The 12,478-nt window shown below is 36.5% G+C and overlaps 1 protein-coding gene across 3 annotated transcripts in view; it reads left to right on the top strand.

Moving 5' to 3' along the window:
- ltn1 (listerin E3 ubiquitin protein ligase 1) overlaps window positions 1-12,478 on the top strand; it is a 151,855-nt gene that overhangs the window by 73,982 nt on the left and 65,395 nt on the right. For all 3 annotated transcript variants that reach the window (XM_060833496.1, XM_060833494.1, XM_060833495.1), the window contains exons 14-16: window positions 5,392-5,545; window positions 10,207-10,357; window positions 11,951-12,152. In XM_060833496.1, coding sequence (XP_060689479.1) covers window positions 5,392-5,545; window positions 10,207-10,357; window positions 11,951-12,152 — 507 coding nt within the window. The remainder of the gene's footprint in view (window positions 1-5,391; window positions 5,546-10,206; window positions 10,358-11,950; window positions 12,153-12,478) is intronic.

Here is a 12,478-nt window from a genome sequence, read left to right as displayed (position 1 = left end):
AAAATTGGATCCTTCTGTGGCAGCAGTAGCGAGCAGCTGAAACTGATCTCTTATGCATCCCAACAGAAAAATAGATTGTATTCCTCAAAGAGATCTTAAAAGAATGTTTGTCCTTGTAGTTCTATTCGTAGATGGCACAGGACATGATCTTTGCAGAAAATAAGTACTCCGTGCAGCAGTGTCTCTGTAAGGCAGAAAAATAAACAGAAGAAAAATTATAATGAATCTATAGATGTGGCTTTGTTTTTAAGTTACTGTGGCAAATTGGACAGCAGGCTCAGTGATACAATACTGGCCCTGTACTTCAAATCCAAATTCCTTTTTAAGTCAGGAAAGACTGTAAGAGGTTGCTATGGTTCTGATGGAAAAAGGCAAATGATTGATTTACTATGGAGTTAAGTGTTTGCTTGTGAACTGTTTAACTGTTTTCCTGCCATGAATGTAATAATTTACCTTACTGATTGAAAATGAATGGCTATTCTGATTCAAATACACAGCTTTATTTTTATTTTTGTTGATATTAGTAGCATAGCATCTTTAGTATTTTTGTGCAAAAGAAATTCAAATGTACAATACTGGACTTTTTTCCCTTCATGTAAAGTGAACAGTGTACCAATTCGGTCAAGAGTAGATGACCTTGTCAGTGTATGTTGAAACCAGACTGGTAGGAGGTGCACAAGAAAGGCTAGTTGAATCACTGTCCAATATTTTCACCCCCAGTGGGAAATGCCTTTCCAGTTTTCAATACCAATGCCAGATGGTCTAACTAAAATCTAGAACAAATATTTTCTCCTCTGCGTGTGATGTTACCACAAACTACAAATTACTGTATCTTTATGAGAATAACAAGTTCCATATTAATGGCAATTAATTTCAACTGGTTTTGTCAAACACCATTAATTTCTTGTCCCATTCTGCTGTCCTGTCCAGAAGGTATGGTAAAGGGCATATTTTAGCTGTTGCATGGGTGTCTAGGTAAAAGGATTTTAAATGCTTTTCTGCTTCGCTATGTTTTAGAGGATTTAATTTTATTAGCTTATCACATTTGTGACTGCAAACATACTTTCAGTCATAGCAGAATATATACTTCTTGGTCTTGTCACCCGGTGATCATAATTCAGGTGAGGCAGCACATGGTTTTCCGTGCGGGCTTACTTCTTCAAACATGCCTCTGTCTTAACCTGCGAGAAAAACACCCTAAGAAGCTCAATATTTTGCTTTCAATGCCGCCATCTCTTTATCAGTGAGACTGTCAAAGAAGACCAAATCATTCTGAAATATGAAAATTCTGTTTCTGAAAAGTTCCTGTATGTACTTTTGAAATGTCAAAGTTCTTTTTTAAATCAGTTTATTTGATCATTCTGTCTATGTTGCTCCTTTGCTCACAGTAATTTTTGTATTTCAGTATGCTAAAGCACAACCAGGGAGAACAATCCAAATATAATATTGTTGTGTTTTTGTTACCTGATTTTAGAAAGGCAGTGGACCTTTCCGTGAGAGTTTGGGTCGCGTGCGTTTATTTTCTCGTGTAGCAGACTGTTTGCATCCTGAGCAGCGAATGATGCGACTTACTGATTGACTAACAGCTTCTGTTGGATTTGTTTCTGCCCAACGTACAAACTGCTGGAGTTCTAACAAAGAAATAAATAGATCAGTCAAGAATTCATGGCTTACTGTGACTCTTAGAAATGTATCATCAATACAGCAGCAATATGTACACAGCTTGTTGCAATATCTTAGAAAATGTAAAATATTGCTACAGAATCAAATAAGGGTTTTGCATATGTTACTTTCAAAAGCCTAAAAAAACAAATGTATCCTAAAAGGGAGACTAACACAATGATTGATAGATTCTTACAGGCATTCATTTAACTTTGTATTGATAACAACTAATGCCAGTGCAAGCTGGCCATCATTGCTGTTGAAAACTGACTGTTAGTTTGTGACGCAGTAAGATGATTTCAGTGCATAGTTTAAAGTGTTTATCTTTATCTAAATTATAATTCATCGTCAATGTTCTTCAAAACAATCATTTTAGTAAACATGTAGTGCTTACCTTCACATACTGAAGACATTGCTATCAAGATGATTAGAAGAACAATGATGTATTTAGCATTCATTATTTTGATGAATATATGAATAACTTCAGTTACTAATACAGTAAGAAAACGTTCTCCACCATATTTAAATACATCTGAGTGACTTCCTTTGGTTGCATACTAGGAGAAAATTTCACTTCAGTCTTGATTGTAACTGCTTGCAGACCGTTTCACTATTATGTGGATAGCAGTGCAGTCAATCATGCGGACCATGTAGTTCAGCCTATTGAATTAGTGTATTGCACATTAAACCATGCCTCTTAGTTCTTATTTGGAACTGCAGCCCATTAAAACTCCTGTGTTTTTACTTTGCCAGATTTTGCTGCAATGGAAACGCATCTTGATGCTGATAGTTGTTTAAATAATATTTCAGATAACTGTGCAACAAAGCTTATTTATCAAACAATGTATTGTGTTGTGCTAAATTGTAATTAACGTTAAGAGAAGCATCAGAGAATGCATTTTTATTGCACTAATTTGATTAAAGGTTACAGTAAAATGACTGGAATAACACAAAAGAGATTGCTGTTGCGTAATTGTACAGAAATCCATCCTTGGTTACTTGCTTGTTCTGGAGACTCTCCACTGTCCAGAAGAAGAACCATCTCCTAACATCTAGCTTGAGTCTAAATTTATAAACTGTAATATTGTGACCCCATACCATATTTAATCTATTTAATTGGAGCACACTGTCAATTTAAACTCAATCTATTATCCTCATCCACTTATCTCAGTTTGATCACTCAGTTTTCTATGCTTCTCTAATATGTAAAGGCCTGGTCGTGAATTAAATAAATCGCCATCCTCTGTACCCTTTCCAAAGTCTCAGATTAATTCACTCAGTGAGGAGAGCAGAACTGGACACAGTATTCAATTAAGACCTGACTAAGTTTTTGCACAAAGCCAAGTGCAGTGTTTTGCTTTAAAATCAGTTGTACTATAAATGCGCGATAAAATTTGGCTTTCTTTTGCTATCACATTCACAGAATTTCTTGTGATCTGTGCACCTAGCCCTTTTTCGACATAATTTAATGCTTTTCCCTGAAGGGAGTACCAATGTTGAGTATTTCCCCTACCCAGGTATGTAATAGTATTCTTTCTGAGCTTAGCCATACTTTACCAGCTATAAACACCATCCTGTTAATGTATCAAGATTTACTTAGGGCAGTAGACAATATCTAATGCTTAAGACTCATACAGGTCTTAGCTTTGTGTCAGTTGTATATTGTGACCTACACAGGTCATTAATTTAAACAACAGTAAGCTCATAACAAACAAATATGACCAAATCTGAGTGAATTAATGAAAAAATTAAAAATGAGTAAAACTGGAATAATGTTGGAGAAATCCTGAAATTTGTAAAAGCTTAATGGAATAGATAAAAGAACTGTAAATAGTCGTTTAGCAGTATAGAACTTGGGAAAGAAGACACATTTTGTTAAAGCTTTTCAACCTTGGGTGACTGTCTGTGTAGAGTTTGCACGTTCTCCCTGTTTCTGCGTGGGTTTTCTCTGGGTGCTCCCATTTCCTCCCACATTCCAAAAGATGTGCAGGTTAGATGAATTGGCCATGCTAAATTGCCCTTAGTGTTAGGTGCATGTATAGGTCTGGGGTAAATGTAGGGAAATGAGTCTGGGTAGGTTTCTCTTCAGAGGGTTTCTGTGGACTTGTTGGGCCAAAGGGCCTGTTTCCATACTGTAGGGAAACTAATCTAATCTAAACTTGTATTCATCAGAGCATTTCACAAGAATACAAATCCAAGTGGAAAACTAACATTTGGTACTGCATGAGTGGAAAGTGTTGTTTGGCTGGCAAATGAACAGTGGTAGAGGCATTGCCACAGAGAATACGCTATTAATACATGGGAGTTGGAACTGGATGCTACATATATGCTACACAGTGCCCTGCTTTTTGCAGCCAGAAAGAATTATTTACATACATGGATCCTGAGAAATCTGAGCCAGTCTGTTTGGTTTGAAGTTTAAACAAAGCCAAGCAATTAACTGTCAATCAGCATTAATGGGTTCACTTTATCCCTCTATCTTAACAAAAGTGGAAACATCAAAAATAAATCACATTAATTTCCTAAAATTGTAACATTAATTTATTGAAAAGGATTTATGTTTGATTTTTAAAGCAACATCTTAATTTTAGAGTTGTCAAAAATAGGGGATAAGTGATTGTGAAATAATTCCAAGTAAACTATAATGTAAATTTATTACTAATTACTATCTTAATTCCCCATCTCAAGTTTTCCATTGGTTCTCTAGGTCGCATTATTTTATGTTAACAAAGGTATAAATGTACTGACTACAAAAATTGGAAGTTCTCTTCAAAATCTGACAATTTTGTTCAGATTAAAGTGACATGATTATAGCTAATTGAGGGACTTTGTTCCACTTACTTATGCTTATTCGTCATTTGCATTGTCATGTTGAACAAACTAAACTACCTCTAGTTGTGTACCAGAGAACTCAATTTTAGTATGCTTATGCTGTTTAAAAGGATGATGACTTGAATTCACGTTGCAAACTTTCACATTGTATTTACTATAATTTTTTTATTCAAATTTTATTTTGTAAGGTTAAATCCTATTACTACTTGAGATTATGTCTTGAAATATATACTTTGTTAAGAAGCATTTTCTGGTATTTACACCAAGCATAAAATATTATTTTGTCACTATTGCAAATAATATACTTATAAAATTTAATATTGTCCAGTACACATGTACAGATGACAACTCTACGGTATAACCTGCATTAGTGTGAACACAACAAGAAAATTAGTAATTAAATTATACTTTTACTTCAACATTTAAAAAGAATCAAATTATTTTCTATTTTTCTGATGTTTAGTTAAAGTTTTAGAACACAAAACCCTAAAGAAATTGTTAAAATCATTGTGAACTGCATTTTATATATATATATGCAAAATTAATGAGCAATTGTTGTTAGGGTAATTTTATTTTCCATTTCTGTAGAAAGTATATTCTGTGATATAAATTTTATATTTATCATTGACTTAACACTGAATGCATCATTATTCTAAGATGCCAGCTTTGTGGCATTTTATATTGTTTTTAACCACATCCAGGTTATTTTAAACTCAGAACAAGAAGTTGTGATGAATGCATTCAAGAGTTGCCTTTGCACCATTCATAGAAGCCACAATTTCAAAGGAAACATTCCAAACCACAACTAAAATATTCAGGACTTCAGGATATTTAAGTATGTTAAAAGATATTTTACATGAAGTTATTGAATTATTGAGTTTTTTCTTCTTGTTTTAGATGCTGATCTGCAAAAACTACAACAAACCTGGTTGCTAGGATTAACATCACTAATCAAACAACAAGATGGGAATTTTAGAAAATGTGGTTTCTTTCATAGCTCTGCAACATGGTTGAAAACTCAAGTCCAAGCATCAACTTTGGATGTGAAGAGGTATTATTTCACAAATAAGCATTCTCTTTTTCTGATGTTTCCTACACAGATAAATATATTTTCCTGTGAGAAGCTTGACCAGTTGATATTTGCCTGTTGTGTAAAGCATCGTCTTATTTATATTACATCCTTGTTTGGTCTTAATACACATGTTGCATGCGTTATATTATGACATGTAGTAAATTTGAGATGTGGCATTTTTGCATTATGTATTCCTTGCAATTATAATTACTCTTCTTGAACTTGCAGTCATTAAAATAATGTAGGAAAAGTCCAGCTGTGGTGTGATGATAAGAATGTTGCCCACAGCTAAGTGATTTCTTACTGCATACAAATCTTTTGTTCGAAAAAATATTGGCAAGAAAATGTTTTGATAAATATTCAAAGGATTTTGAATAAACTAGCATCTTGGATAGATACTTAAATTACATTTATTTATATGACTGAAATATTAAGTGATGCAGTGATATGGATATTAGTCAATTACCTTTATAGCAAGAGTTAGTTTTAAAATCCAGTACCCGGTGACAGTTTCAATTATACTTGAGATGAGAAGTTAGGTGAATGGAATAGACATCATTAATGTAGCAAAGATGCTAACATTAGAGAAGGGAAAGGACTTGTTTGCAAAAGTAAGCTCTTCAAAGGTCAAAACATAAACTATACTTTTAGAATTGGATCAGCTTGCCTAACTCTCCTGTGAAGAACTTATAGCCAAATGAAGTGGTCAAAACAAAACTAAACGAGATGAAAGGAAACATGTTTCTTTAATTTTACTTCTTAAAATAAGTTTTGAAAGCATTGCGGCACTCTGAAGAAGAAACAAATACCAACCATCAACTTACTATGGTAGAGTGTGGTGCTGGAAAAGCACAGCCAATCAGGTAGCATCTGAGGAGCAGGAGAATTGACGTTTCGGGCATAAGCCCTTCATCAGGAAGAGCTTATGCCTGAAATCTCGATACTCCTGTTTGGATGCTGGCTGACTGGCTATGCTTTTCCAGCACCATTTTCCTTGACCCTGATCTCCAGCATCTGCAGTGCTCACTTTCTGCCATCAATTTACTATACTATTTCTAAACTTTTCATTTCATACAAATGATTTAATAATTCTCAAAATAGCCTGGTGATGTGACCCTAACGATTTTGAAATTACAATTCTCAATTCTGTCATCAGGAGATTATTCATTGTAAGAGTCTTCAATGCAATTAATTAGGTGGTTTAACTCAAATTTTAAGAACACAATAATATTGAAATTGCTTTTGTTTTTTAAGTAATTTATTTTAAGATGTTATACTAACACTTTTCAGAGACCGAAGACTGCCACTGGACAATAGTTGGTGTCGCGGTGGTCAAATCTATATAAAGCATCTCTGTGAGGCTCAGGAGCCCTACTGTGCTGTTCCATTCTCTGCTTTATTTGCTGCAGGTGAAAATTGTCGACTGAGAAGGTGCTTGATTCTTGCTGTCTGTTTTTTCTTAGATCTCTTCTCAGTTTAGCAGAGATTTTTGATTTTAGTTGCCTCTTTCTTTGTCCTTCTAAGGATTGACCATTGCCATCAAAACTGTCTCCCAGTCATCAGTGTCTACTTCCATTTATGTTTTTGTATTATCTCAGTTTTTGGTATCCTTATGGCAATAGTATGGACATCCAGGAGGCTGTGACTCAGTGGCTAGTTTGCCATACAGCAGGACTTTGGATATGCAGTTGTTGGTTGAACCTATTGAGTTTTGTTGGAGCTGCGCTCACCCAAACAAGTGGAGATTATATCATCATACTCCTGATTTCTGTCTTGTAAATGGTGGACAAACTTTGAGACTCAAGCTGTGATTACAGTGACAAAGCCAGTTCTTTTAGCCAATGTATTTATCTGGCTGATGCTTCAGTTTCTGCTTTATGGCTATCCTAGGATGTTTCTTGTGGTGGATTCAGAATTGATAATTCCATTGAATATCAACAATAGATTGATTCTCTCTTGAAGATTTTCATTGCTTGACACTCTTTTGGTACAAATATCATTTTCTACTTATCATCTCAAGTCTGAATAACATTCCCTGTGTCAAAGGACATTTGGATATTATAGTAGTTGTTGACACACTATCCAGCATTCTTTTGGACTTTACTTCAGGTGATTCTTAGTGCACAAATTGTTTTACTCAAATCTAGTTTGTAGTTAATGATTGTAGCTTGGCTTCGATGACAAGCTTCACTGCAGTGGTACTAGCCTTGAGTCAAACAGCATCTTTCTGTTCTTGCTTCCTGTATATTGAGAATATTGAACAATATTGAAATATTGTGGGCGGCACGGTGGCACAGTGGTTAGCACTGCTGCCTCACAGCGCCAGAGACCCGGGTTCAATTCCCGCCTCAGGCGATAGACTGTGTGGAGTTTGCACGTTCTCCCCGTGTCTGCGTGGGTTTCCTCCGCGTGCTCCGGTTTCCTCCCACAGTCACAAAGGTGTGCGATTCAGGTGAATTGGCCATGCTAAATTGCCCATAGTGTTAGGTAAGGGGTAAATGTAGGGGTATGGGTGGGTTGCGCTTCGGCGGGTCGGTGTGGACTTGTTGGGCCGAAGGGCCTGTTTCCACACTGTAAGTAATCTTATCTAATCTAATCTATATTTGTAGTCTTGAAAAAGACTGTTCCACTTCATTTCTGTACTCTCTGTGGGAATTCTAGAGTACAGCTGTTCAGGTGAGCTGAGGAACTGATATTTTAATCTGGGTTTCCTATTGTGTTGTCATGGACATAAGGATAACATTTCTGTTTTGAATGAAAGTACTTCAAGACTGTATCCTCTCACAAGTGTACCAGAGAGTAATCTGTAGCGTGGCCAGTGCTGTGCCATAGCTGTATCTCTCAAAAGTGCTGATCAGAAAATTACTTCAGGCGGAGATCAGATCCAACTAGTACCTGTACAATAATCTTGGATGTTGGTCGGGCACCTTGTGGCATATTTTGTTTTGAATTAGTTTCATGGAGCTCATTGATGAAGGAGTCTCTGTCATTCTAATTGATCTTTTCCTGTCCATGATGAAGAGGCAGGAGGACAATGCTGTATGATAATGATTTAATGTTGTCATATAAGATTTTCTGACTTTGACATTGCCATCAACCAAATTCCTATGTATTCATTGAACAAATCCTTTACCTCTAATGGAGAACAAGATTGACAATGAGATTAACACCATTCCCTCCCCTCCGTTTGCGTTGAGAGTTGGATAGAAGGAACACATTTCGAAACACTTGTGAATTTTATTACAGAGAGTAGTGAATTCCTTACAGTCAAGCCTGTACCTTGCTCTGATGTTTTTTCTGAACTCTTATACTCCTGGGTCCACCTTGTCGGACCAGCATCTTAGAGTCAGAGTCAGAGTTATACAGTATGGAAACAGACCCTTTGCTCCAACTCGTCCATGTGGACCAGATGTCCTAAACTGATCTAGTCCCATTTGCCAAAATTTTGCCATATCCCTGTAAAGCCTTCCTATTTGTGTACCCATCCAGATGCCTTTTGAATGTTGTAAATGTACCTGCATCCTCCACTTCTTCAGGCAGCTCATTCCATACATGCGCTACCTTCTGTGTGAAAAAGTTGTCACTTAGATCCCTTTTAAAACGTTTCCCTCTCATCTTAAACCTATACCGTCTAGTTTTAAACACCCACAACGCAGGGAAATGACCTTGTCTATTTACCCTTTCAATGTCCCTCATGATTTTATAACCTCAAAAAGTCACCCATCAGCCTCCGGTGCTCCTGGGAAGTAGCCCCAGTCTGTTCAGCCCCTCCTTATAGCTCAACACTCCAACCCTGGCAACATCCTTATAAATCTTTATTTGAACCCTTTCAAATTTTGCAGCATCTTTCCTATAGCAGGGAGACCAGAATTGCACACAGTATTCCAATAGCGGCTTAACTAATATCCTGTACAGCCGCGACATGAGCTCCCAATGCCTATACTCAGTGCAATGACCAATAAAAGCAAGCATATCAAATGCCTTCTTCACTATCCTATCTACCTGAGACTCCACTTTCAAGGAACTATGAACTTTTACACCAAGGTTTCTTTGTCAAGCAACATTCCCCAGAACCTTACCATTAAGTGTATATGTTCTACCATGATTTGCCTTTCCAAAATGCCACCACCTCACATTAGTTGTATAAAGACTATATATTTTTGTTTTTCATTATTTTAATTATGGACTGAAATGGGAAAAGGATACATTAAAATCCAAGGGTTTTTTGACTGAAGACATCTGCTGTTGACTCATTCTTATTTGCTCAAATAATGTTTACTGTTGACCACTGCTGTATATTTAGATGTTGCTTTCTTGTTTGTCATCACGTTTTTCCAATTAACAACTCAATTTTGAACAAGCTAACCAATTTTCCATGAGTTCAATGAGTCTTGCAATTTCAATCTTTTGAAATACCTTTTGAGCTCAAATTATTGCCATTAGATGTCTCCATAAATGAATGAAGTTATTTCATCAAAGCTGTCGGACTAGGAAGCTAGAAAATAACCTGAATTTAAACCATTACTAATCATGGTGTTCTTTCTGGTTATAAACTAAAATAATTTTGTGCAAAATTGATGATTTCTTGAATTGTTTGCAATTGATATACAATAATTTCATTTTTTTTCTCTTCTCTAAAGCCTCCAAGTGCTCCTTACCTGCACTTCTACTTTGCTGGATAAGCTGAAAGCAACTCAGCCTTTACCTCGTGGTCATCTCATAACATTGATTGAATGCATTGTTCCAAATAATTCAGAATGGGAAAATCTGAGGCAGAAACTAACTCCACAGGTAATATTTGATGTCTTGTGCAATATGTAAACATGCACTGTTTATTTAATTATTTCAGGGGTTAGCATCACTTGCAAGATCACTGTTTATTGCCCATTCATTCGTGCCCTTGAGGAGATGGTGGTGAACAGCATTCTTGAATTGCTGCAGACCGTGTAGCGTAGGTCAGGCTGTCATGGTGGTGGAAATGGCGGAGAATCCTTTGAACATGGAGGCTAGAGGATAGGGTGTAAGGGCAAGTGAAACTCTTATGCTGCGAGGGAGCAGAAAGCATGGGACTAGAACCAGTGGTTTACTACAAGGATGCATGCTGGGTCGAGTACTTTTTGTCATTTATATTAATGATTTGCATGAGAACATAGGTATGACTAGTAAGTTTGCATATGACACCAAAATGGGTGGAGTAGCAGATGCAGTTTAATCTAGAAAAATATGAGGTGCTGTATTTTGAAAAGACAAACCAGGGTAGGACTTACAGACTGAATGGTAAGGTTCTGGGGAATGTTGCTGCGCAAAGAGACCTTAGAGGGCAGGTTCATAGTTCCTTGAAAGTAATGTTGCAGGTAGACAGGATAGTGAAGATGATGTTTGGTATGTTTGCCTTTATTGTCCAGAGCATTGAGAATAGGTGGTGGGAGGTCATGTTGCGGCTGTACAGGACATTAATTAGGCCACTTTTGGATTACTGCGCTGAATTCTGACCTTCCTGCTGTAGGAAGGATGTTTTGAAACTTGGAAGGATTCAGAAAACCTTAATATTTACAAGGATGTTGCCAGATTGGAGGGTTTGAGCTATAGGGAGAGTCTGAATAGACTGGAGCTATTTTCCCTATGGAGTATCGGAGGCTGAGAGGTAACCTTATAGAAGTTTTTTAAATCGTGAGGCGCATAGTTAGGGTGAATAGCCAAGTTCTTTTTCCAAGGGTAGTGGAGTCCAAAACTAGAGAGCATAAGTTTAAGGTGAGAGGGGAAAGATTTAAAAGGGATCTAAGGGGCAACATTTTCACTCTCGGGGTAGTGTGTGTATGAAATGAGTTACCAGAGGAAGTGGTGAATGATGGTACAGTTACAAGATTTAAAAGGCATCTGGATAGGTATATGAACAGGATGTGTTTGTAGGGATGTAGGCCAAATGATGGTAAACAGGACTGGATTAATTTAGAATATCTGGTCACCATGGATGAGTTGGACCGAAGGATCTGTTTCCACGCTGTACATCTCTATGATTCTTAAGAGGAAGGAAGAGATTGGAAATAGCAGACAGGCATGTCGGCCAATGTGGATGGAGGGATTATCCTTGGTTGAGGAGAAAGGAAGATGTATCATAAGCATCCCTGTGGAATGTGGCATCTCTGTAGCAGATGTGACAGAAACGAATGGTGTCCTTACACGAAGTAGGGTGCATGCAAAGCAATGACTAGATATGATATGTTATTTCATTTGTTGAATGTGTAGCTTTAGCAACTGTCATCAATATTTAAAAGTTGCTTGGTGACCAAGCATGATTTTGGAAGTTTAATATGTATTTCTTGATGCATTCCAATAGTGTAATGATAAAGAACTTTCAAAATTTAATGTGTTGTTTATTCACAGTGGCTGAGTAAAGTATTGCTGATGGAGCGGTTGAGTCTGAACAAAGATGCCCTGTATGTTGGCTCTGATATTTACTCTTCTGACAAGATACCAAATCATTTGTGTATCACAGCATTATTAAACTTAGTGCTGTTACATATATTAGAAGCCAATGTATTCAGTGAACAGGAAGAAATTCATTCAGTCCTGTCTACATCAGAAAGTAAGTTTGTTTGGAAGTCAGCTCATTGTGATGTTGTTAAGCTCTTAGATAATTAACCCAATTATAAATATTTAACAGTTAAATACTCTGATGTCTTGAGAGTAGTTTATGAGTGAACAACTAAAAAAAACTTAACAGAATTACCAAAAATAGCATATAGAGTGATATTTCTGAGGGTTAAGCTTTAAAACTGCAAAACTAAATGTTGTGGGAACCATATGCAGTCACCATTCACTTTGTAAGATGAATGGGATCTGGAAAGACTTGTTTTAAAAAGAGAAATTTAAATTTTCAGTTAATAGCTGAAACATTTACTCATTTACAAA

This window comes from Hemiscyllium ocellatum, chromosome 12 (genome assembly GCF_020745735.1).
Source record: "Hemiscyllium ocellatum isolate sHemOce1 chromosome 12, sHemOce1.pat.X.cur, whole genome shotgun sequence".
In the NCBI taxonomy this organism is placed as follows: domain Eukaryota; kingdom Metazoa; phylum Chordata; class Chondrichthyes; order Orectolobiformes; family Hemiscylliidae; genus Hemiscyllium; species Hemiscyllium ocellatum.
This window is presented reverse-complemented; position numbering and strand designations above follow the sequence as displayed.